Source organism: Pungitius pungitius, chromosome 8 (assembly GCF_949316345.1).
Source record: "Pungitius pungitius chromosome 8, fPunPun2.1, whole genome shotgun sequence".
Classification (NCBI taxonomy): Eukaryota; Metazoa; Chordata; class Actinopteri; order Perciformes; family Gasterosteidae; genus Pungitius; species Pungitius pungitius.
In genome coordinates, this window is record NC_084907.1 from 15,721,914 (window position 1) to 15,745,133 (window position 23,220).

The window sequence follows — 23,220 nt, forward strand, 5'->3', positions numbered from 1 at the left end:
GAAAAGAAAAGCCCTCATATGAACGGTAACAACCTGTACTTCATATTAAACATGACTACATCAAGACCACATTTCTTTCATGCACTTCACTGTCAACTTGAATTAATAAATAAGAACTTTTTACACTGATTTATTTATGCACTTCAAGTAAGCTATGATCAAATAATATTTGAATCAGGAAACTATGGTCCAAAACCAAATAGCATTTCTGCAATGTTGCAATGTCAAATAGGCATTGTTTTCATTGCCTTTCACTGCTCTCATCTCTGGAAAACTCCGTCTTTTAAATTACATTACATTACATGTCATTTTGCTCTGTTAGCTGTTAGCTCTGTTAGCCAAACACACCGAAATACAAGATTAACCCTGGACAGATTGACAGACAAAAAGAGGCATGCACACATACAACCGAGCACATAATCCCAGATGTATTAACACTAATTCTGTGTGGCATATGTTAGCATGCTAACAAGCTAAGATGGTGGGCATGGTTGATATTACACTTGCTTGGCATCATTGTCGTTGTAGTCTCCTTTTGATCACCTAAATTGTAATTAAATATAACCTGCAGGGACCCTAGCACACCACGCTCTTACTACTTTGGCTCCATTGTGTGTTTCATTCCATGGGTTTTTCCTAGAGGACGCTCTGTGCATGCTTTGGCGGGAAATACTATCCTCACTTTTCCCTCTTGTTGTCCACCAGTTGATTTTTCTCTGCTCTGCTCACAGTCAAACGCACACAGATGGACACACACAACCCTCCCCTCACACACACACACACACACTCAGAGAGAATGGTCTCCTTGGCTCCCCAGGTACTTTGTGGCTCGAATGCCTCCAGGCAGTGCACATACAGTTGACCCAGCAACACACTCACTCACACATTCACACATTCACATGCGCCTTACTTTACAATGTTCTCATATTCACTGAATGCTCTGTACCATCAAAACCTAACCCAGTTGCCATGAATTCATTTCTTTCTTTGTCATATCCTTTTTGACAGCCTCATGTTCAAATCTTTTTGTGCATTTTATTACACTGGTAAAACGAGTTGGCACCAAATGTTGGGTTTGGCTGTCAGACGGAAGAATGCAGGAGTGAGTCGGGGGTTATTGTGGAGGAGGTCTGGGGTCTGGGACGTGGGCAGCGTTCGAAGAAGAGGAATGTATCAGTAGCTTGGAAACACATGCACTCGCCGAGGCATTAACGCACACACACACACACACCCATGCAGCGCCTCAGGGTTTCAATTGGAAACTTAAGAGTTATCTCCATTCCGACCAAACTGGTAAGTGTCAGTCTGTAGCTGGTTCATCTTCTGCTTCTATTTGTTCTCTACTGCTACGCAGGCAAAACTGGTAAAGCTCAAGACACCGTGTGTCTGCTTGAGTTCAGTTGGTCTGATGACGCACGACTGCATAACAGCTAATAGCATCATTGCTATCATTGCACACACGCTGATGACTGTCAAGCTTCCCGATGATGCAGATCTTTCTCACTTACCGCGCCGTCATACTGAGAGTCTGTGTGAGTTCGCCGGTGTGGACAGCAACTTTGTGGCTTTTACCGTAACCATATGCAGACAAGCATGCAGGAGAAAATAATAGATTCTTCCCACTCATACTCAGAAGTAAGAAGTCTGTAGTCAAAATCTGCCGTCTGAATTCATGCTAGGTTTCAATCAGGGCCATGCAATTTCTATTTTGTTAGGCTAATTCCTTTATCACTGCTCTACGAAAGGGACCTTGTTTGACCGCACGCTCCAAGTGAGGGTTTTTACGATTTTATAATTAAAAGAAATATACAGTAGGATCAGTGTACTAAATAGCTTGACTATTCATGTGATATATTATTATATTTAAATTATATATTCACCTGTATACTTAAAGACTTTGACCTGCTGGTGGCACTATAAGTAAGTTATAGCATTACCCTGATCATTTGGATTCATCCTCAGTGAAACGTCTTTCTATCCAGCCAACAGTTGTTGAAATATGTCTGAATATAACCGTATCCTCATAATGCGACTCCAAGACATTATTTAACCTTCACAGGCTTATAAAATCAAGCTCATCATGACACGTTTAGTTAACTACACTGACATGTACGACTTGCTCTGTCTTTCTGTTTAATTTGCAGGAGAACATCTCACCAGCCGTCTCTATGGCTCTCAAGCGCCGCGCTGTGTTGCTGCTGCTGTGTGTTTTCCACTCAGCCTCCGCGAGTGTCGTAGCTGACTTGGACATGGACTACGGTGGAGTTCCTGTGCGGATCAACCGTCTGCTTGGTGAGCCCAGTGTGACAAGCCTGCAGGAACGGATGGACGCAGCCTGGTTCCGAGCCAACAACCCCCAGGCCTGCCCTCTGCAGTGTGACTGCCCCGTCCAATGGCCCACGGCGCTCTACTGTGACCACAGAGGCCTGGCGGACATCCCTGACAGCCTGCCCAACAGAACTCAATACCTTTTTCTTCAGGTAGAACAAACACTGACACGGGCACTGGGAGTGTGTTGTGCTTGTTACTACCCACCGTGTTCATTGTACACTCTGCACAGTGGCTTTTATCCACCACGCTGTACTGAAATGTACTCAAATGTGTATTTCTTCCTTTTTTTTCCCAAGGCCAACAACATCTCGTCCTTGTCCTCCTCTTTTCTGACCAAACGTACTGCTCTACGCTGGCTCATCCTGGACCACAATCAGCTGCAGGACCTGGTCCCGCTGCAGACCCAGGCCCAGATGTACTACTTTTTTGCCAACCACAACCACCTGCGATTGGTGCCAAGCACTCTACCCGCTGGACTCAAGGAGCTGCGACTGGCCCACAACCAAATCAGCAGCATTAGTCCTGAAGCTTTCCAGAACCTGCAGAACTTGACACTGTTGCTGCTGCAGGGAAACAGACTGCAAACCATCGTGGAGGGAGACCTCAAAGGTAGAGTTATGTGTCATTTCCTTTCTCTACACATGCAGAAACAGAAAACTTGTGGTGGAAGGTGCTGCTCTTTTGTAACTGTCCGGGAAAACAACACAGTGAACAGAAAAATATAGTCTGTTAAGATAGAGTATGAGAACAGGTCAGTCTGCTGGGCACAATCACAACTATTCATTGAAATATCTCAAATAATCCATTTCGATGCGTTAATGATTACTTCTGTTCCTGACATGATTGCAGTTTAGCGCAGCCGATGACATATTTTTTTAAATGTTCGCCCTCTCATGAAGATCAATTTGTTTTTTATGATCATATTGTTTGAACCAATTAACATTGAACATTGCTGTCATTTAACAATGTTTACACGTCACACACGTTCTTCAGTATTAATATTTGTTGTGTCTGTTTTTTCCCCCTCGTCTTGAAGGTCTTTTCAGTCTGTACCTGCTGGACCTAAGTGGGAATTTGTTCTCGGCTGTCCCCAGGCATTTACCCTCTTCTGTCCAGCAGCTCTATATGTCCAATAACACTCTCCTCGGGCTGGAGGAAGACAGTTTAGGGGGATTTCTCAACCTCAAGTATCTTCGGCTAAGTCGCTGTGGTCTTGAGAGCAGCAACGTCCACCAGCAAGTCTTCAACTTCACCAGCTTGGTGGAACTGGACCTTTCTTATAACAAACTCCAAACCATTCCCACAGTCGCCACCGCTCTGCAGTACCTCTACCTGGAGGCCAATGAAATACAAGGTGGGGTGCATTCGTGCACAAAGAACACATGTACATACACAAAGGAAGTCCACCTGCTGTGATTGTAACACTGTCACTGACTTCATGTATGTGAAGTGCACAGAAATTTCCCGCACGTGTCTGCACACATTCGTCATGTTTACAATTCAACTAAACACTCCCTTCTTGTGAGTAATGTGGCTGACCAGCTGGCAAGGTCAACACCATGACCATGTTGTGAAGGAGATGAATAAATGTGGAAAATGTGACGGCGGGAGTGAAAGGCGCACACAGCCCCAGCAGCCTCCAACCCAGCCGGCACTCATCACTGCATAAGGACTCGGGACGAGGGTTTGGGCTGCTGAGACGGGACAAGAGAGAGTACAAAACTGAGGGGAGGAACGTCAGAGACATGGAAAGAAAAAAAAAAGCGAGAGGAGGGTGGAGGATAGAGAGAATATTGGGTGGCTGGATGAGGGGAAAGTAGGTTAGCAGAGAAGCGAGGAGATTGGTATGAAAACATCTGTGATGGATTCAGAGGTAAGAGTGCCAGATGAGCCAGAAGCACATGCTGTTCCCCTCTTCGTGGATTCCTCTCTCCTCTCTCTGTGCTGGCCTTTTCCCATCGCTCTTGCCTTTTTTTTAGCCAATAGGACGTGTCATTTTGGCTCATAGGCTCTGGCAAAGCGAAAGTATAACTCTCGATCTGTGAAAGCAGCAAACAAAGAGGCTGTGTACCAACGGGACAGACAGACGGCAAAGCACTTCAACAATAACACACACCTCATCGTCTAGCTAGCAGCACGACTGCTACCACAGTTCTCCTCTGCCAAAGGCCACAGTCTGGGCCCAGGGAGTCTCAGCTGAACTGAGTAAAAGAGGGCGTTGTGGTTTCCTCATCCTACATGTTAACCACAGCACCTGCGAGACTTTCGGGGAAAAAAAAAACTCAGTGAGAAGAAGAGAGACATTTGTTAGTTTATCAAAAATATGTAATGAACACCACATCGTACATGATGTGAAACCAAACCTGACCGGACCGGGTTGGTATGACAGGATATTCGGGCGGATGATCACTTTGGTGAATAATGTGTGTCTAATGATGAAATGTTACCTGTGTATATCATAAAATTCTTCTCCTTCCTTTTTTTCTGTTCCCCGCAGATTTCAATGTGAACAGTTTCTGCAGACATTGGGGGCCTCTGTCCTACTCCAAGATGAAGATCTTACGATTGGAGGGAAACCGATTATCATACCAACAGCTGCCATCCAACTGGGTCTTTTGCCTGCGGGTGCTTGAAAGCATTTATATTTGATCCACTTCTTGAATATGCAACATGAAAACAATGATTTCTGTCGCCAAGTGACAACTTGTCAAACAACTCAGCGTACAGCTACAGCTTTAAGAATGAATTATGTCTTGAATATGTAGAAACACACCCAGGCACTCAAGGGCAAACCCACCTTCATTCCATTTTGAACATCATTTTATTACAAAAAGAACTGTGACAAAGCCTCTCTGATGTGCTTCGGTTAAACTGAGCTATGCTATGAAAGGCAAAATTAAGTAGCTTTAGTCAACAAACACGCTGATCCTCACATTGAATATAAAGAAAATGTTCTCACAAAGCAATTGAAAATTCGGCAATTTAAAAAAGCCCTTTTCGCTAAATATTGGTAAATTAAAACTTTGATTTGAAAGTTTATAGTATTGTCATAAAAGGCAAAATTGGTTTCCACAATTGTTTTGACTGTATATTCCCCCACGTTACCTGCTGACGTGCACACTTCCCTTGCACTCATTGCGCTTCCTCGGAGTCTTCCACAAGCTGCTTGGCAGCTGTGAGTAGCAACAATAGCCACGTTGGTTGTTACCACTCATGCCAAGTTCAGAGAAATTGGAAAGACGAAATACTCAAGGGACAGATCCCTCTTCAAGCTGCAGACGTTTCTGTCATGGACCACTTGACATTTAACATTTAACTTCCTGTTGCAATAAAGAACCCTGGAGGACGTACCGTTTGTGTGTTTAATTTCTGTACTTTGTTTTTTTATGCCTGCATTTTGTCTTGAAGAGACAAATCCCACAATGTTTACTGGCTGACACTGTTTTTTAAATGCTGTGAGTGTGTATGATGGTCTGATTAGACTTGCACCATGTGTGGACCCACATGGACCAGAGTTACAAACACCAAGCTCCTTCGAAGGGACGAGGATTCACCATGAAAGTCTACGTGAGCTTCCTGCGATGACGACCAGCTGGCTGCCTGTGGGGTACATGTGAAGTCATGTATCTATTTAACACTGGGCAAGAAATCAAAAGAGCATATTCATTTCTACTTGATGACCTTAACAGGGATCAGCGCTACTACCGCTAAAATACATTTTTAACGGGTTAATACTTGACAATTATCTTTGTGATGTCAAAACAAAAATCAGCTCAAGCAGTTTTAACTTGTTTGTTATAAGTATTTGTAATTTGGTTTCAAGCCTCATAAAGTTTTTTTTTCATAGAACTTGGATTGTAAGAAAGTAGATTATTCATGTTAGTGTACAACTTACTTCTAATGAATTGTTACAATCAGGATGATTGTCTTTGCAGGCATTTAAAAATAGAACAGAACTGGTGAAACTGGTGAAATCATTAAAGCTCCGGCCGTTCCTCTCCTCTGAAACCAGACAAAACAACTGCAATGAAGCTCCCTGCAGTGTAGAGAAGCTCAGGACCCCTCACACAAACTCTCCATGAGTGCAACAATATGTTATGTATGCATATGGTCCAACCACCCAAAAGGATTTTAAATCTTTATTTTATTTATTTTATTTTCTGGTCTGTATTAGCACCGATAATGTTTCCAGATGGTTCTGCATTGCCTTTTGACTTATTCTCTATTTTGAAAAACTGAATTGACATTGCTTAAAATATGAAAATATACAAAAGGCTTGGTCCTGGTTTATGAATATGACATTAACAAAGGTTTTTTATTCAGACATTTCTACAAAATATTGTTTATTACATCTAAATCTGGTTGCGAACCTGAAACCTGTTGCTGTGTGGAGAGGTTTTTTGGGCGGAGACAAATCTCCAACGTGTCTTGCATGGGAGAGGACAGCTCAGCTTTTTATGGAGTCAGTATCACACATTCCATATTTAACTGAGCACCAAAAGAGCCTCATATGTGAAACACGTGAAGCTTACCCAAAGCAATATGGGTACTTGCAAACACACACACACACTGCTGGACTGCACCAGGTATCTATCATACCAACAGGCTTATGGGCATGTTAAGCTTGTGTTTTTTTTTTAATTTAAAAGAGTTCATCTGGGTAAATGTCTACTGGCGCCAGGTCCCTAAGTGAACCCACGGGTGTGTGATGTGGATGAGGCGCCGATGCTGAGCTTTTGGTGTGGTAAATGGTAAATGTACTGTACTGTACTTGAAAAGCACTTTCATAGTCTTTCGACCACCCAAAGCACATTTAACACTACTACGTGTCATCATTGACACACCCTTGTTACGGGAGCTACCACACACAATGCCAGCTGCCCATCACTGACTGACATTCACACACCATAGTCACAGGAGCAATTCAAGGTTAAGTGTCTCAATGACACATCGGCATGGACACTATCTTGAATGGATGAAGACCTCATGTACTTTTCCAAGTGGTTATTTCTGTCCGTCTCTCTCTGGACGGATTTAATCTCCACTATTTCGTAACCGTGCACGAGGAAGTCATGAAATTCAACGTTTGCACATTTCTCATTTAGCTGACACTTTTATTCAAAGGGACTTACAGTAAGTACATTCGACCAAGAGGGTACAAACCAAGAACAACAAGAATCAAGGAAGTACAATTTTTTCAAGAAAGCCAAACTACAAAGTGCTATAAGTAAGTGCCATCGTAAGTGCTCATGAAGTGCTAACAGGACCAGGTATAGTTGGTAGACTTTTACACCAATCTAAAGTATTACATTAGTCCAAAAAGATAGAAAAAAGGGCCTTTTAATTTCAGCCCTGAGTCAATGTTTGAATCTCATCCCAAAAAAAGGATTTAGCAAAAGTCACTTCTCTCACTCACCAAACTGAATCACATCAGTTTCTGTTTAAGCTGAAGCTCGAATGTTTGGTTTAGTGCCTGACGGATGAGTTTGATTTGAAAATGTATAGTATCCATGATGTAATGCTTCTCATTAGGTGCCTCTAAACATTTTCATTTCATTGACATGACGAGCCTGCAAATGGAACACATAGAATACACAAGAAGTGACAGTTTATAATTCACAGGGATTTGTTTGATTGACACAAACCTTTTACCAAATTTTAACGATGTGATACTGATAATGTTTGACTTCATAGAAACGTAAAGCTACCGGCACAGTACCTACTCTCAGGTTCTGGTGGAGTAGTGGTGTGATGTTTGGGAGTGGATGAGGCGAGCATAGTGTGCTAAGCCTGTTTGCAATCTTCTTGTGCTGAACATTTGGGCTGTTAATACTCCACATATTGTGATATTTGACACCGCAAAGTCCATTTTGTGAAATAATAAAGGGATTTAACTCTTCAAGAGCAAACATGAAAGAGTGCTAAGATTTGCAAGGATTGGCCTAAATCAAAGGCCAAGATTTTGGCTTTATTTTGGAGAGGAGAAATTGGGTGGGGCCCACATAATTTGAAGTGTATACACAGTGGAGGCCGTATCCTCTCCATTAGAAAGTTGTTGAGAAAATGTTTGGGAGAATAATACTATTCCTACGGGGATCCTATGTGTGGCTGAATATCTTCTTCATCTCCTTTAAACCAAACACTTAAATCATGCAGTTTTCTTTGTAGACGACAGAACAGGCCGCTCTCGGAATGTTCTGGTATTATTATAAACACTAAGTCACTTTAGGCTGGAGCCACAGCCCGCATTGTTCTCTCCATGAGTTGGGAAAACATCTGCTGCAGTATGTAATGGCAGCGAGGACTGTAGCTGAAAGATTCTCTGCTCCATGAATGTCTCTCTTCTTGAATCAACAGGTCGAAGTGAGCCCTGCAAAACCGCACCTCCGTCCAACCACCTCCGTCCAGCTTTAAACGCTGCAGACGGGACCGTCGCGCTCCACGGCTCGTGTGCATCTTCACACATGCAAAACCAAACCACACAAGCTCATCTTCAAACCACAGTGAATGCAACAGTAAAATATGATAAATAAAAATGCATTCTTTGGAATGCGGATGAAATGCAAAGGAGTCGACAATGTGGTCAACGCTGTAGGACACGACGTCAGGCAGGAAACATGAGATGTATTCTCTGAAGATGCCATTGTGGCTGAAAGGGAACATATTGGTGAATGTAAGTAGAAGGAATCAGTTGGAAGATTCAAGTAGATTTTTTTTTTCATTGCAGATATCTGAGAGGTTAGAAATATGAAAAACAGATGAAACTGATTGAGGAAACACGTTTATCCTCCTCCAGGGCTTCCTGTCAAAGGACAATGCCTCCGTTCTCTCTGAAAATCACTGCAATTCAGGCAATGTTTATTGTTTTTTCAGAAGATTTTTCAGTCAAATTCAGCCAGTCAAGGATTCAAATAAAGAGTCTCAAATGACTGTTTGTATTGGATTTGATAACATGGCTGGATTCAAATAATCCTTGAACTTTGGTTTATCCAGAAATTAATCTCTTTTGCTTTAACAACCAAAGCTTTGGTGTCTTACTTTCTCTCGTTGAGCAGCTAGGTGGAGGTGTGAGAGCTGAAGACAAAATACTTCTTCTATACTTCTAAACTTGTGTGAGTAACTAGCTTCATAAGGATTTGACTTGAAATGATCTTTTTCCAACGGGTCCACCTTCTGCTGGACTGGGAAATGGGAGTAAATGGCCAACAGCATGTCCTCATCATACTGTCTGCTCAATGAAAGAGCAGCACCGGTTGTCCTTGGGGTTTCTCAGTGTCTCACGATGGCACAGACAAGCACTGTGTGGCCTTCCGTGTTGTTTGTGCTCCTGGTTGTAAGCTTGTTTTTTTGTTTGTATTAAAAGGAGTGTCCCATTTATGTGCTGCCCACCTGTGGATCTAGACCTGTCACATTTAAAGTCAGCCCAATGTCAGATAGTAGATGGATAGCAATCATATGTGCAAACAACATCATTGAGAGAATCGTTTTTGTTTTAAAATACAGTTTATTCAATCTAAAGTTGTTTTTGTTGTAAATTACTTTCTAATGATGTGTATTATGAACTCATTAAACAATATCAAACCATAAATGAATGATGCTGTTAATTAGAAGCTACTTCCAATGATGTCTTTGCAACGCGAAATGAAAACTTGTACAGATAAATGAGGTCAGTGTAGTTGATCAGAGGCACTGAGTCACTAAATAGGATTCAAGCAATGTGTCTTAGTGGAGAAGATGAGAAAGCAACAACCCAAAAAGGGGCGTATTGTTATCAAACCCATCTCTCTCTGTGTTCTACAGTATCCATTGACGTAGCCCTTCTTTCCGTGTTGGGTGACCAGAATTTGTCCAGATGTTTGGACCAGCTGAGGACAACAACTAAAACATGGTGACTGAGTGAAGAGGAGAGAAAAAAAAAAGAAAAAAAAAAAGCAAGGAAAAGTGGGAGTCGGAGGCACATGCGCGTACATGTGAGTTTGAAACATATGTTCCCATCATTATCCTTCGGCTGCAGCTCAGGCACCAGGAATGCACCAAACACATCAACATGTCCACCTCGTAACCCCAGGTGACCCATAAACACACAGAGGCTCTACACTGTGTTAATCACACAGACCCACTTACTGAAAGAACCTCCTAAACTCCCATGCTTTGGCTGTACCTCATTAATTCAAAGCGTTAGTGTTTACTGACGCTGGAATAGAGGAAAGCCATTCCTGGGTAATGAATGGACACGGGACATCAGGCGAATCAGTGGAGGGATGCTGCTAATAAAAAGCACATGACTGGGTGTAAGGGACGTCATCTTAAACAATAGAAGGGTTGGTTGGAGGAGAGATGTAATCGTTGTTGGGCTTCCCTAATAGAGGTTCAGCGTTCATAGCATTTCTCAAAGACTTCTGGTATAGAAACCCGTCCTTGTGCACACACATGAAAACGCAAGCATGCTCAAGCACATGTGTCTGTTCGAGAAAAACAATATGTGCTGCGACAGAAGAAAGATGATGACACACTTACACAGTTCAGACACATGAAAGCTCTGAGCCGAGCGGGATGAGAGGAAGAATCACTGTGACCTTGGGAAGGGTTTAAAGCCAGGAAACTAACGCAGCAGGCAGACTCGCCCGCTACAGGAGGGAGAGGGAGAGAGAGGAGGAGAGACAGAGGGGAGGGTTAGGACCGAGGGAAACTGAGCAAGAGGGAGGGGAAGGAAAAGAATGTGAGAGGCAGAGAAGAAAAGACACAAAATTCTTGAGTTGACAAAAGAGGGCAGGTACCTGAGGCAGGTAAGAATCTTTATTTGTTGTTTCCAAAGGGGGGGACTGTTTCAGATGGATCACAATCAAAAAGATAAGAATCCCGGCCGGATTGGGGTGGTGTGTGGAGCAGAGCCCGAACTGCCTCTTTGCATTTGTTTACTCCTGTAAACTCACCTTTTGATGTCTGCGTGAGGACAGCTGCTCCTGATGGAAAGTTGGAATAATTAAAAGAGGGAAGAAAAGTCGCTGTTTCTCATTCTGGCTGATGGCCAAGAATCTGATTTTTTTTGTCAGGTGGATTCTTGAGTGGTTTCAAGATGTTTGTTATTTTTGTTGTTAGATCAATCAAACTTTCTACAGAGTGTAATTCGGGATTGTGGTTAAACAACGGACAAAATTAAGTTGAACATTCTAAGAATGTTTTTTCTTGTTCTTAATCACTGTATGGAAGGACTTACAAAACAACGTTTGGATATTGCAAAAGTAAAAGAACAATTGATTTGAGTGGAACTGGCAGATGTTGATTATTTTAAATTAGTGTCATTTTATTTGAATCAGTTTTTTCCCTCCATCACCGCCCCACCCGCACGAGGAAATGTTTTGTAAAGTCTTAATGCAAATTAATGCAAACTTTAAGCTGCTGAAGGTTTCATAAGGAGGGCAAATACTACTAATTATCACTTTCCAGGGTATGTTTACCAAGCATTTCTAACATTAAGACCATATTTACAGGTTATGATGGAATTAACTGCATTTAAATGACGTACGTTATACAGATGATTTGTTGGCAATCAGAATATGCTGTTTATGAGGTCACTTAGTTGTTTATGTTATTTGGAGATTTCTGTGAGAATTGGACTTCTAATCATGGGGTTCTGAGTTTGATCGCTGGATTCAGATGTGCATGACGTGGCTGTTCTTACAAAAACAGTGCTGATCCTTTTCAGTTCAAACCATTAAAGGTGCATTTAATCACAGGAAAAGGAATAAATATATTGAAAAGAGCTCACCAACAACAACAGACACCCGGGTTAAAAGAGACTTATGTTGAGTTTTAAAAAAAAGGACTTTCACTTATTGTATGAAAATGGGTTTGCATCTAACTGTTTTATTTTGACCCTGGAAAAAAGTAGTTGAAAGAAATCCCCATTTAGCAGCTATTCTGGAGCTTCCGATCAAATCACATGAGATTTCTAATCACTCTTTGACAAACCACATCTGTAACACAGTTGCAATATAAACAAACGCTTCAGGACACCTGCTGAATTGTGTGTGTTTTTAAGGAAGGATCTTGACATTTAAATTATATATACTTTGTGTGTTTAAAGTAGTCCACTATCGTTACCGATAAGTTCATCACAGTCATTTGTAATGTGAATCTTTGTGATGATCTCGGAGCCACGGCGTCGTTCTCACACTGATCCGATCTGCTTATCAAGGTCCGAAATAACAGACCAATCACAGTCAGCCATCCATGACTTTCGCCTCTGCAGTTGTTTGCCAGACTTCTGATTGTGACGTCAGCAGCAGGAGGGGAAGGACAACAGCTCCCAGTTTTGAACCAGGGGCTGGGAGGCTCTGGGTGGCTGAGATGGAAAAGCAACGGCAGTGCCAGAGATCACCGTCAGACAAACATTTCGGATAGATTTTTCCAGGCAGAACTTGTATCTCTCAGCCTCAGTCATGTGTTTATTGGCGGGAGGCTTGCCTGAGATGGGTGCAAGTTATTGGAAGCTAATGGTGAATCTTTGTCAAAGTATTTAGGAATTTTGACAGCTGGGGGGATTATTCACAACAGGCTTATGGTAATGACGTGCAATGCTCAGCATCAAATGCTTACAATCAAACAATAACCTAAACATTTTGCATTGAGATTATTATTTTTTTCACTTTAAGGGGTGAACTTCAATCAAGTCAAACATCGTCATTTATGTGTATGTCAGTCAGTTTGAGGACAAGGAGCTCATCACATTAAACTCACACAAGAAAAACAGATTCAGATTATTTTTTATTCATCAATTACAATTATTGAAATGAATCCTGGAGAAAATCCAAACTCTAAGAAATGTCTCGGATGAGTCTATATTCCATCAAAGTGCTAAAACATGCAACGTATCAATGTCAATGTATCAATCATTCAGGACTACATTTTTAAATTAAAAAAAGAATTGTTCTTAAAAAAGATACTATTCAAATACATGTCAGTTTGAGCCTAAATAGACTTTGCCTTTGTAATGGTTTAAAATGCCCTTATTGCTTACACAGGAGTCTCTTTGGGAGTTTCTTTTCTTTGGACGTCTCCTGGGTCAAAGCGCCTTAATCTATCAGACCTGCAGTTTATCCAAATTTCTCCCTCAGGACCAGTACTGACAATAGAGTCTTTATCCCAAAAACTTTCCTTCCCGTTCCTCTCCCTCATGATTTCTAATTTCCTGTACCAGTATCCCCCCCCCCCTTTGGATTTGATTAAACGAAACTACTCCCTGCTTGTTTTCCTTCTCACTCTCATGCAGTTGTATTCATAACCCACATAACCGCATCTTAACAGTTGTTCAAGCTGGAATGAAATATTACTTCATGTCACTTTCGATATACATATACATACTTTCCTCAGTCAGGGCCTTTCAAAGTTTGTATAAAATCTCTTTAGTGCAATGGACAACTCTTTAGTGTTCATACAACAGGACACTGAAGTCCTGCATAGCAACATTTCCACTTTTATAAGAGCAACTTTAGGCAATATTTCATCAAAAGTCAGGCAGCACACTGTTGATCATTTTGGTTGATAATACTAGTCTCAGTGCTTCTCTGGCTTGGATACAGACCTGCTCTGTTTGTCCAGATTTTACTGCCAGCTCAAACGCGAGAACTTTTTTCTCTTGACACAACTTGAAATTGGATTTGGGGGCATTGATTTGACTGCATTGGCTTACCAGCAGAACCAGAGTACAGGCTGTGTGTTGTTGGGAGGCGTCGCTCTCTGTTGATGCAGTTAAACCAGCTCCCGTTCCTTGCTCTGTCATAGGACGATGAAGGCCGGCGTGGGACTCTTCTCCGCATTGGCTGTGTTCCTCTTGATGGGGGGAGTGTTCACCCAGAGACCTCGGCAAAAGAAGCCCACGGTCAGGAAGCCTCCTGTCCCCCAGCTGTCTGTTTCCGCTCAGCCGGAGCCCCAGGAGCCAACAGACTTCCCCCCTCCCATCCTGGGCCCACCTTCCGTGTTCCCCGACTGCCCCCGAGAGTGTCGATGCAACCCGAGCCATCCCAATGCTCTCAACTGTGAGAACCGCAACATCCGTGTGATCCCTGTCATCCCATCTAGAACACACTACTTGTACCTGCAGAACAACTACATCTCAGAAGTGACGGCAGAATCGTTCCTCAACGCCACTGAGATCCGCTGGGTTAATTTTGCAAATAACCGCATTCACCGAATAGACAAAAAGGTCATGAAGTTTCCAAAATGAAGATTCATCAGTTGAACACAAATAACTGTCTAAAGGTCTGTTCTCTGCATCTATCTCTTGTAAAGGTGTTTGAGAAGATCCCGTCTCTGCTATACCTCTATGTGCAGCGTAACCACCTGAAGGAGGTCCCTTCTGGCCTCCCAGCAAGCCTAGAACAACTCCGCCTGGGTAGAAATCTTATTTCTAAGATCCCTGCGGGCGCCTTCAACAAGATGGGTAACCTGACGCTTCTCGACCTGTACCACAACCAGGTAAACCCCCCAAGTAACACTACCTTTGTGACCATTTAATCTGCGGTTTAGGTATAAGCAGACTCAGTATTCCTGATGCAGGTCATATCTAACATCAGTGTATGATGACTTTTCTTGCAGCTGAGTGACAGTGATCTGGAAAAGAACATGTTTAAAGACCTAAAGAGCCTCATGCAACTCAACCTGGCTCACAACGCCCTGAAGAAGATGCCTGCTGGCGTACCCGATAGCCTCATACAGCTGTACCTGGACAAGAACAACATAGATGACGTCCCAAAGTAAGTACACATAATGATGACTCATGAATACCTGCACATACATGTTTACAGTTGTTCTCCCCATCATGGTTCAGAGACTACTTCAGCGGCTTGCACCACCTGGCGTTTGTGAGGCTGAACTACAACCAGCTGAGTGATAAAGGACTTCCTAAATATGTGTTCAACATCAGCACCCTGCTGGACCTGCAACTGTCCCACAACCAGATTACTTCTGTTCCTCTCTTCAACGGTCGCCTGGAGCACCTCCACCTGAACCACAACTCCATCGAAAGTAAGGAGCATCAGCATGCGGTTTACTCCATGTTGAAGTTATACGATATTCAGATCACATCGATGTCCTCCACACGGTTCTCTTCAGAGGAAATGCATGCCGGTTCATTCTCGCTCAAATAATATGCTACTAAAACGAGGCTCAGAGTCCCGTGTGGAGAATCTTCATGGATTCGTGAGAGGTACGTCAACGTCCATGTGATGGAGGGTATGCGGTGTGTGAAGCCATGAGGCTTCTCAGGAGGTTGAGCAGCTCATCCACTAATGGAACAACATGGACAGTTCTCTCTGGGAAGTTTAAATATCTGGATTTATATTGTAAGGCTTGCTGCTTTTCAAAGATAAATTGTGCGCAAAACAGGACCTACTTCATTAAAACGTGTCTTTGTAACTTGGAATAACTCATGTTTACCTTCATATTGGAGTCAGAACACTGCCTTCGAGAGTATTTCCTTGTCCAGACTTTTATGGACTGGCAAAGCGATGCTACAGATGCAGAGTCAACAATGTGTTTTTAAATCATCCTTCACATAAATAATTGTGCTTCATTTATTCCTCCTTGTCTCCTTGTCTGTTCTGTTCTGGCTCTGTAAGTTATTTATCCTCATTTGCTCATCTGCTATTCCACATTTCTTTGCTTACTCAGTTTTCAATAGAGCTACAACAATTGAACAAGGTTAAATTATTTGTATGAGAACCATTTCCAGACTATAACTGTGTGTTTTTCTGGCAGGCATCAATGGCACCCAGATCTGTCCTTACAGCCTGCAGGCTGACCCGAGCGACCTCAGTTTGGTGCCCAGTCTAAGGTAGGTCACAGCATGTCACTACTTGGCACTTAACAATACAAAACACAGTGACACCCTTTTACAGGAAAATAACTGTGTCAGGATTTAATTGTTTGCTTAAAAGAAGTTGTCATTAGTATTGACGTGTTAATCCACTATTCTGTTGCGTCAGGTACCTGCGTTTGGACGGAAATCAGCTGAGCCCCCCCATCCCGCTTGATGTCATCATGTGCTTCCGACACCTCCACTCTATCGTCATTTAGGAACTTCCTGCTTAAAGGCCCGAGGTTACGAACTCATGCACGTACGCACACAACAGCACACTTACAGTATACACACACACAAGTGCACTGTGTGCAAGCGGAGAGTCGAGGCTTGCTCAATGAAAACCAAAGGTAAACCGCACACAGGCCGACTGTGGAACTGCGTTATTGAAAGAGGGACAAAGAAATGTTAAATAAAACTGTACGGCTTTGATAGTTCAACTCAAATTGTTGACAGATTTTACGTTTTAGTCATTTTTTGTTTATAGTAATACAATGCCAAAAAAACCCACCTAGAATGAGTAAAGCCTGAAAATGCAGGTACATTGACAGACATGCTACACACGTGTGGAGGGTAGTTATGTTCACTAGCAGATGTGACCGAGGTGTCACAAAGGATAACAGAGCTGCAGTGGATGTCAGAAGAACCATTTTAAAACATAACTACCATGTAGTTGAGACTGTCCCAAATGTGCCTGTGATTTTCACGGTACTTTGTGTAAAATTGTCATTTTATTCTTTTTATTCGTATTCCTCTGTATATTATTCTTCTGTATAAGGAAGCTTTGTACAAATAATGGAAAATAAAACATTTTTCTTTGATCATTTGATGGCAGTTGATTAATTGATTGCAGTTAATTTAGATTTTGTATCCTCTGGAATTTTTGAACTTGTAAATTCCCAAGTTGTCCCTGACAGTAAACATAAATTTAAACAAAACTCAGAACACGGTGAGAAACACTGATGTTATAACTATGAGATATATTTGTATTCACTACAAAACCTTCTAATAAAAAGTTTTCAAATTCTTTGAAACCTTCTAATAAAAAGTTTTCAATTTCTTTGTTTAAACTGATGCCAACTACAAGCACCTTAAGGGGTCGCAACATAACATGCAGGATGATTGTACTGTACAACACTACAAGGTAGAAAGTACTTTGTAAGTAGTAAAATTGTATCAGAATCAGAAGCCATTTACGTTGCACATAGCATAATTTGACTTGGTGCATTGGTGTAAGAATAGAATAAAATAAAGTTAAATAAGATTTTAAAAAATACACAAGCAGGGATGAACAATATAAACAGATAAGTATGTTAAAACATGCATGTCCATGTGTTTCTATAGTGAGAGAAACCACTGTGCAGATGTTCCAGGAATGAAGGATTTGACGGGATCGCATCGTATGAGCAGAATTGTCGATTGAATCATTTTTAAAGTTTCCATGTTCCAAATGCTTTGTGGTGACATCTAGTGGTTTTACAATCAAGCACAATGCATTCCCCAGCTTGGAAATTTTGGCAACTATTTTTATCCTGTTGTGGAATCTGGAATTTCTTTTCTTCACAATTGTATTTCTATTATATTCTTTATTCTTTTTCATTAACTCAGGCCATTCCTGTTTTGCATCGTACTTCCCTACTTGCTTTTTCTTTCCATCGTTGTCATCAAGAGTTAACCTGGCCAGGTGAGCAGGTCCGGTAGGTGTTTCCGATCAGGACTTGTTCGACGGGAGTGATGTCACAAACGAGTGGCTCTAATGACATCACCGTAGGCAAAGCATTTTCTCTGCAATGAACGCACCACACATGATGAGAAAATCTTCAATATTTCCCCTTGTGCCTTTCGCCGTGTTTCCTCCTCCTGTAAAAACAATTAGTGTGCAACACACGTGTGCATTTGTGGTAAATTCCCCCTCACTCCACTATAAGAGGAGGCAGCATGGAGACACATAGGCACATTTCTTCCAAGACTCTTCATCTGAATAGCACACACAAAGGTGAGACTTACATTAAGAAAATACAGTAGGGTGATGGATTGTATGGCAATACCATGTCATGTTTGGGTCTATTTCAAATGTTTGAAATACATGCTTACCTATATGCTCTGTTGAAGCACTGAAATGTTATCTTATTAACTTGAATTAAAACAGTTTGAAGTATTAATCAATGAATAACTTGTTTATTGGGAAAAACGTTTTGTAGATTGCAGCTTCGGAAATTAGATGCATTTTTCTATTTCTTCTTATTATAAATTGAGCAGCAAGACAAGATAAAAGAAGAATTACGAATAAATCACTTAGAAATTGTGATAGACTTTTGACTATTTTCTTTTACCTTTAATTGACCTAATTGATCACAAATATATCGCCATGTGGATAAACCATGCTTTAAAAGCATACTAATTGCAGTAATCCACAGGATCTGTTCCTACATACAATTCTCAGTTATTTATTTGGCAAAATCTTTCTTTTGGCTCTCCCACTAGACCACCACGATGATGAAGATGCTGCTCCTCCTGCTCAGCTGTCTGAGTCCACTCGTGGAGAGCCGAACCCTGAGCTTGGCCAGCTGTTCTGTCACTGTTCACATACATGAACTGCGGCAATATTACAATGACATACGATTAGATGTGGTGAGTTTAAACCACCCTGACACCAAATGAATAGTAGAAATCAACAAATGCAGCAGCCTGGACACAAGAAAACATTATTGTTTATTGCTGATTATGACTTGTGCAGGTGAGGATACGTTCTCACTTGTTCTGTCTGGTCTTTGCATTACAGATAGAAAGCGACACTGATATCGGAGTCAAACTTCTGGACAGATCATTGATGACGAAGGTTCCGGTGAGTCTTATAGATGAATACAGTGAATGAGAACGTGTGAGAGAACTGCTTGAACCTGACCTTAGCGGGTGTCCCCATCAGAACGGTCAGGCGTGCTGCTTCGTGCGTCTTTTGCTCCGTTTCTACATCGAGAGGGTGTTCAGCAACTACGCCTCTTCTCAGCCGCAGCACCGGCGCTGCTCCAGCGCTCTGGCCAACGCTTTTTTCAGCATCCGAAGAGACATACGTGAATGTGTAAGTTGAATTACTCTGATCAATGAAAAAAATAAACAGTGCTTTCATTGAGAATAGAGATGAGTTGTATTGATGACTGTGTGTTCTGTGCAGCACTGCCACTGTGAGGAGGACACACAGAAAAAGATTGACTCTGTGATTGCTGAGTTTGACAAGGTAGGAATGAGAAGCATCTGGCGGCACACAGACATTCACACAGCAAACACAGCCTCTTACTCAGTGTTCGGTAAAGTGACAATATGATCGCCCCCATTCGGAGGACAGTTATGCTCATCGTTGCATCCGCTGTTCTCTCTGTTCATCGAGCAGCTGGACATACACCAAGCTGCAAAGAAGGCCGTTGGAGAACTGGACACTGTGCTGGAGTGGCTGCAGGGGCTCAGCCAAATTACACTCTCATGAGCGCACTCAAAGCACACACACACTGCGATCCCAAGGCGCCTGCTGCCGATGGTCAAGGATGCCAACTCCTGACCTGAACGTTACTTGTAAGCAGAGTGAGGGTTTATTTATTTCTCTTCTCTGCCACTGCAGCAAACATCTCATTTTTTCATTCTTCTCAGATTAATGTAACATGAATTGTATGCACTAACTTGTGGACTTTTGTTTTATTTATATTTATAATATTGCATTGATATTTATCGGTTAATTTGTATGTGTGCTCCTACCCTAGATTATTTTAATTAACTGACTAAAGGTATTGTTTGTTATAATAGTATTTATTTATTTTTAAAGAGGCTTCATTTCAATTGTAATAAAGAAACTACTAATACTACTGACTTTGAGTGTTTCCTTTAACGTCAAAGACTTTTTATTACAATTGCTATACAAACGAGGGCTGATGGATTGATTGATACATGTGTGAGGGTCTATCTGCAGTCTCACAAACTACACCACACGCCCATTCTACTGCATTACTGCAATCTCCTTCCATTTAGTGTTTTCAACCTTGAGTCAATTCATGTGATGGCAGGTAATCCAGATATCACATAAAGATCGCTGCAGGAGACCATGGGCGAGGGAAGGGTGCAAAATGTATCCAGCCCTGCGCAGCCCATCTACGCCCATTCTGGGCTTAGCTGATGCTGACACATATACGTTGCCATGACAACACTGAAAGTTGAGTTGGTCTAATTTTCTTCCTGCAATTATAATAATATATGGTTTACTGTAGATTTGAGTACTTTGTGTTGAATTCATAATTGATGGCAGCGTACTTTAATCCACTGCTGGTCTACCAGGCGAACATGGTAAAGTTTATTCAGTTCACATATTGAAGTACTTTTATTCCTGTTGTTGATGATGAAAGACAGAAAATTTCCTTTTTGTTGTTGTACATGAAGCTGTTTGTCTAGTTTTCACGGTTTTCCAACACAAAATAATGAACATGAACATCAGTATGGAAACGTGGATCCTGACCGGAGCGGATACAAAGACGGGAAAGAAAAGTTCGCTGCCATCACCCGAAATTTCTCATCTTTGAGTTCCGTTTAAACATCCGGTATTTAAAAAAATAAAAGCTTGTCTATCATCACGAGCAAAGCATGTAAAATAAAGCAAACAATTGTGAATTCAACACAAAGTACTCAAATATAAACCTTATGTTAATTGAAGGAATAAAATTAGACCAACTAAACTTTCAGTGTTGTCAAGGCAACGTATGTGTCGGACAGCGTCAGCTACTATGGGAGCACAGGGAACAATCCAGTTGGATGTTTTCAATAATCACAACGTCGTCACAGTGGACTGCAGAGGGTGCTAAGGAGTTAAACTCAGGAGCATCTGGGCAATGATCATCTACTTGGTTATAAGCATTTATGCTCATATGGTGTTTCATTCATAAACATTTTGGTTGATAGTATCTCATTTAGTTATAACTTAATTATATTACATTAACATCAATTGGGATTTGTTTTGGGGTCCAAAGTGTTAATTTATTAAACAGAGAATTATTACATTTTATCGCTTTTCTGAGGAATTATCAATGACTTCCCAGAACTTCTCAGAAGTCATTGATAATCTTGGTAAAAGTCATGTTTTAATTTAATAACATTTTATAACAACTATTTTTATTTTCAATGTAGTTTTTTTAGATTGTAAATCAAATCACATCCTAAAATGACAAATCAAATCTGGCTCAAAAAATAAAATAATGTTTCTATTATAGAAACACATCATCAGACAGCAATTCAGAAACATCATAGGACCTTCAGTTAATTACCCCAAATGATTTAAAATCCAGGCCCGATTGTGCTATTTCTATGTATTTGACATAGCAAATACTGAATTTCCACGGTTTAACTGCAAAAGTATTTTGATGTAGTTAGTTAGTCAGATAGGTAGTTAAATAGTTGGTCACAACACAATATTTTACATAGGGGAGAGTGGGGTGATTTGAGCCAGGAGGGAAGTAGATCCACCCCCTGTTTTTGGAAAACCATTGAAAAGATTGGTCATGTGACCAAATCATTTTGAAAATCCATCCAGTTTACTCATCCTCCAAAGAAGAGATATACATGGCATGAGAGGTAAGCACATTTTTGCTCAAAAAACGTTTTATGATTAAGGTTTTTCGATTGTAAGGGTCTAAAAAATTAAGTTTGAAAACATTTAAGTTTGAAAACATTGTTTTAGTGCTTTAGCAGGCTACACAATGAGTCTATAGAGTTAGCATGATATTAGCTCTTAACTGCTAAATTGTGCTAGTTTTTTAAACTCGTGGGTCTGGGGTGATTTGTGCCAAAGGGCCTCCAAAACGACCAAATCTAAAAAGAAAGTTTACAGTAGCTCAGAAGAGATCGACATCTCCATTCCACTGAACAACACCACTGAAGATAGTTCAGATGTCCAGAATAATGATGATGATGGTGACAGGGATACACCCCAAAAACATGGTGGTACACCCAGAAGGGAGCAGAGGTTTATATTCCCCTGCAGCATTGACAAGTGGGATGTTAAGTAGCCAGATCCAGACCACCTGGACCTACAGGACCTGGCAGGGGATAATCTGGAGAAGTGAGAAGATGCAAAATGCCTCATCAGACTTAAGCCTGCCATTGTTATTAAAGAAATCAAAGCCAAAGTATTTTTATTGTCGTTTGGACCAAATTACATGCATTGTTCTGATCAATATATCACAGGCACAATTTACCCCAACGTTTTCCCCCCAAAGGCACAACTTGTGCCACGAGACCACATTTTTCCCAAAAGCAATATTTCTGAAACAATTTATTTCAGATCCAAAGTTGTTGTTCTCCTGGATGCACCACATCCTGAAATACATGTACATCCTTAAATTTAGGGCACTGCTGTCATGGCCTCACGTTAAAGTCACTTTGAGTAAAAACTGGCACAACTCACCCCACTTTCCCTTACAGTGTGTAAAATGTCCCACCAAGAAGGTCAATAAAAGTCATCACACACACACACACACAGAGAAACACAGATACACAAACTGAAATGGTCATACATATGAAAAAAGCAACAAGGAAGAAGTGGGGTTCGGTGGAAGGGTTCGGTCTCCTCTCCGGAGTTGGTATGATGGGCTTTGAACTGGTCGTAGGATCTTCAGCCTTTTGGTGATCCTCGTGGGACACCTTCAACAACCACCAGGGGACTTGATTTGAAACCATCGTCAGCCACAGTCTGAATAACACACATCATCTATTATCGTCAGCAGCAGTAGAAACCTTGGACAGATCTACAAACGTGGCATCACAAAAGATGAATTCTTTGCATTGTTAACTGTTGTCTCTTCCAGTGATTTTCGGTAAAGACCATGTATTTTGTCCAACACACGTGTACAGATGTGACCGGCCAACATCATCATTATCAGCAGCTGGGTGAGGATTGTCTACGAGGGTTTGAACCCACACAGCCACCATCAGCAGCCCAATGACACACGAATCAATGAAACTGTGCATCATCATTCCTATTGCATTGACAAACGGTG

At 41.5% G+C, this 23,220-nt stretch overlaps 3 protein-coding genes across 4 annotated transcripts; all 3 read left to right on the forward strand.

The window, feature by feature from the left end:
* The first annotated feature begins 1,178 nt into the window (after positions 1 to 1,178).
* zgc:113307 (uncharacterized protein LOC553753 homolog) lies at positions 1,179 to 5,678 on the forward strand. Of its 2 annotated transcripts, none has more exons than XM_037490910.2 (5): positions 1,179 to 1,293; positions 2,145 to 2,480; positions 2,628 to 2,940; positions 3,368 to 3,685; positions 4,829 to 5,678. In XM_037490910.2, exons 1-5 carry the CDS (start codon positions 1,234 to 1,236, stop codon positions 4,978 to 4,980), a joined length of 1,179 nt encoding a protein of 392 aa, XP_037346807.2. In that variant the 5' UTR covers positions 1,179 to 1,233; the 3' UTR covers positions 4,981 to 5,678. The 2 variants fall into 2 exon arrangements, with proteins under 2 accessions (XP_037346807.2, XP_062419967.1); XM_062563983.1 differs by lacking the exon at positions 1,179 to 1,293 and adding an exon at positions 1,514 to 1,635.
* A 5,294-nt stretch (positions 5,679 to 10,972) lies between these two features.
* Positions 10,973 to 17,015, forward strand: prelp (proline/arginine-rich end leucine-rich repeat protein). Its single transcript, XM_037448547.2, has 7 exons — positions 10,973 to 11,117; positions 14,116 to 14,536; positions 14,623 to 14,808; positions 14,929 to 15,086; positions 15,161 to 15,357; positions 16,090 to 16,165; positions 16,317 to 17,015. The coding sequence occupies exons 2-7, from the start codon at positions 14,120 to 14,122 to the stop codon at positions 16,405 to 16,407; spliced, it is 1,125 nt and encodes a 374-aa protein (XP_037304444.2). The 5' UTR covers positions 10,973 to 11,117; positions 14,116 to 14,119; the 3' UTR covers positions 16,408 to 17,015.
* Positions 17,016 to 17,442: 427 nt separating this feature from the next.
* On the forward strand, positions 17,443 to 19,930 carry il19l (interleukin 19 like). Its single transcript, XM_062564032.1, is given in 6 exon segments — positions 17,443 to 18,184; positions 18,666 to 18,820; positions 18,972 to 19,034; positions 19,116 to 19,268; positions 19,362 to 19,424; positions 19,578 to 19,930. Coding segments are annotated over 6 exon segments (732 nt in total). The 5' UTR covers positions 17,443 to 17,979; the 3' UTR covers positions 19,671 to 19,930.
* The last annotated feature ends 3,290 nt before the right edge of the window (positions 19,931 to 23,220 follow it).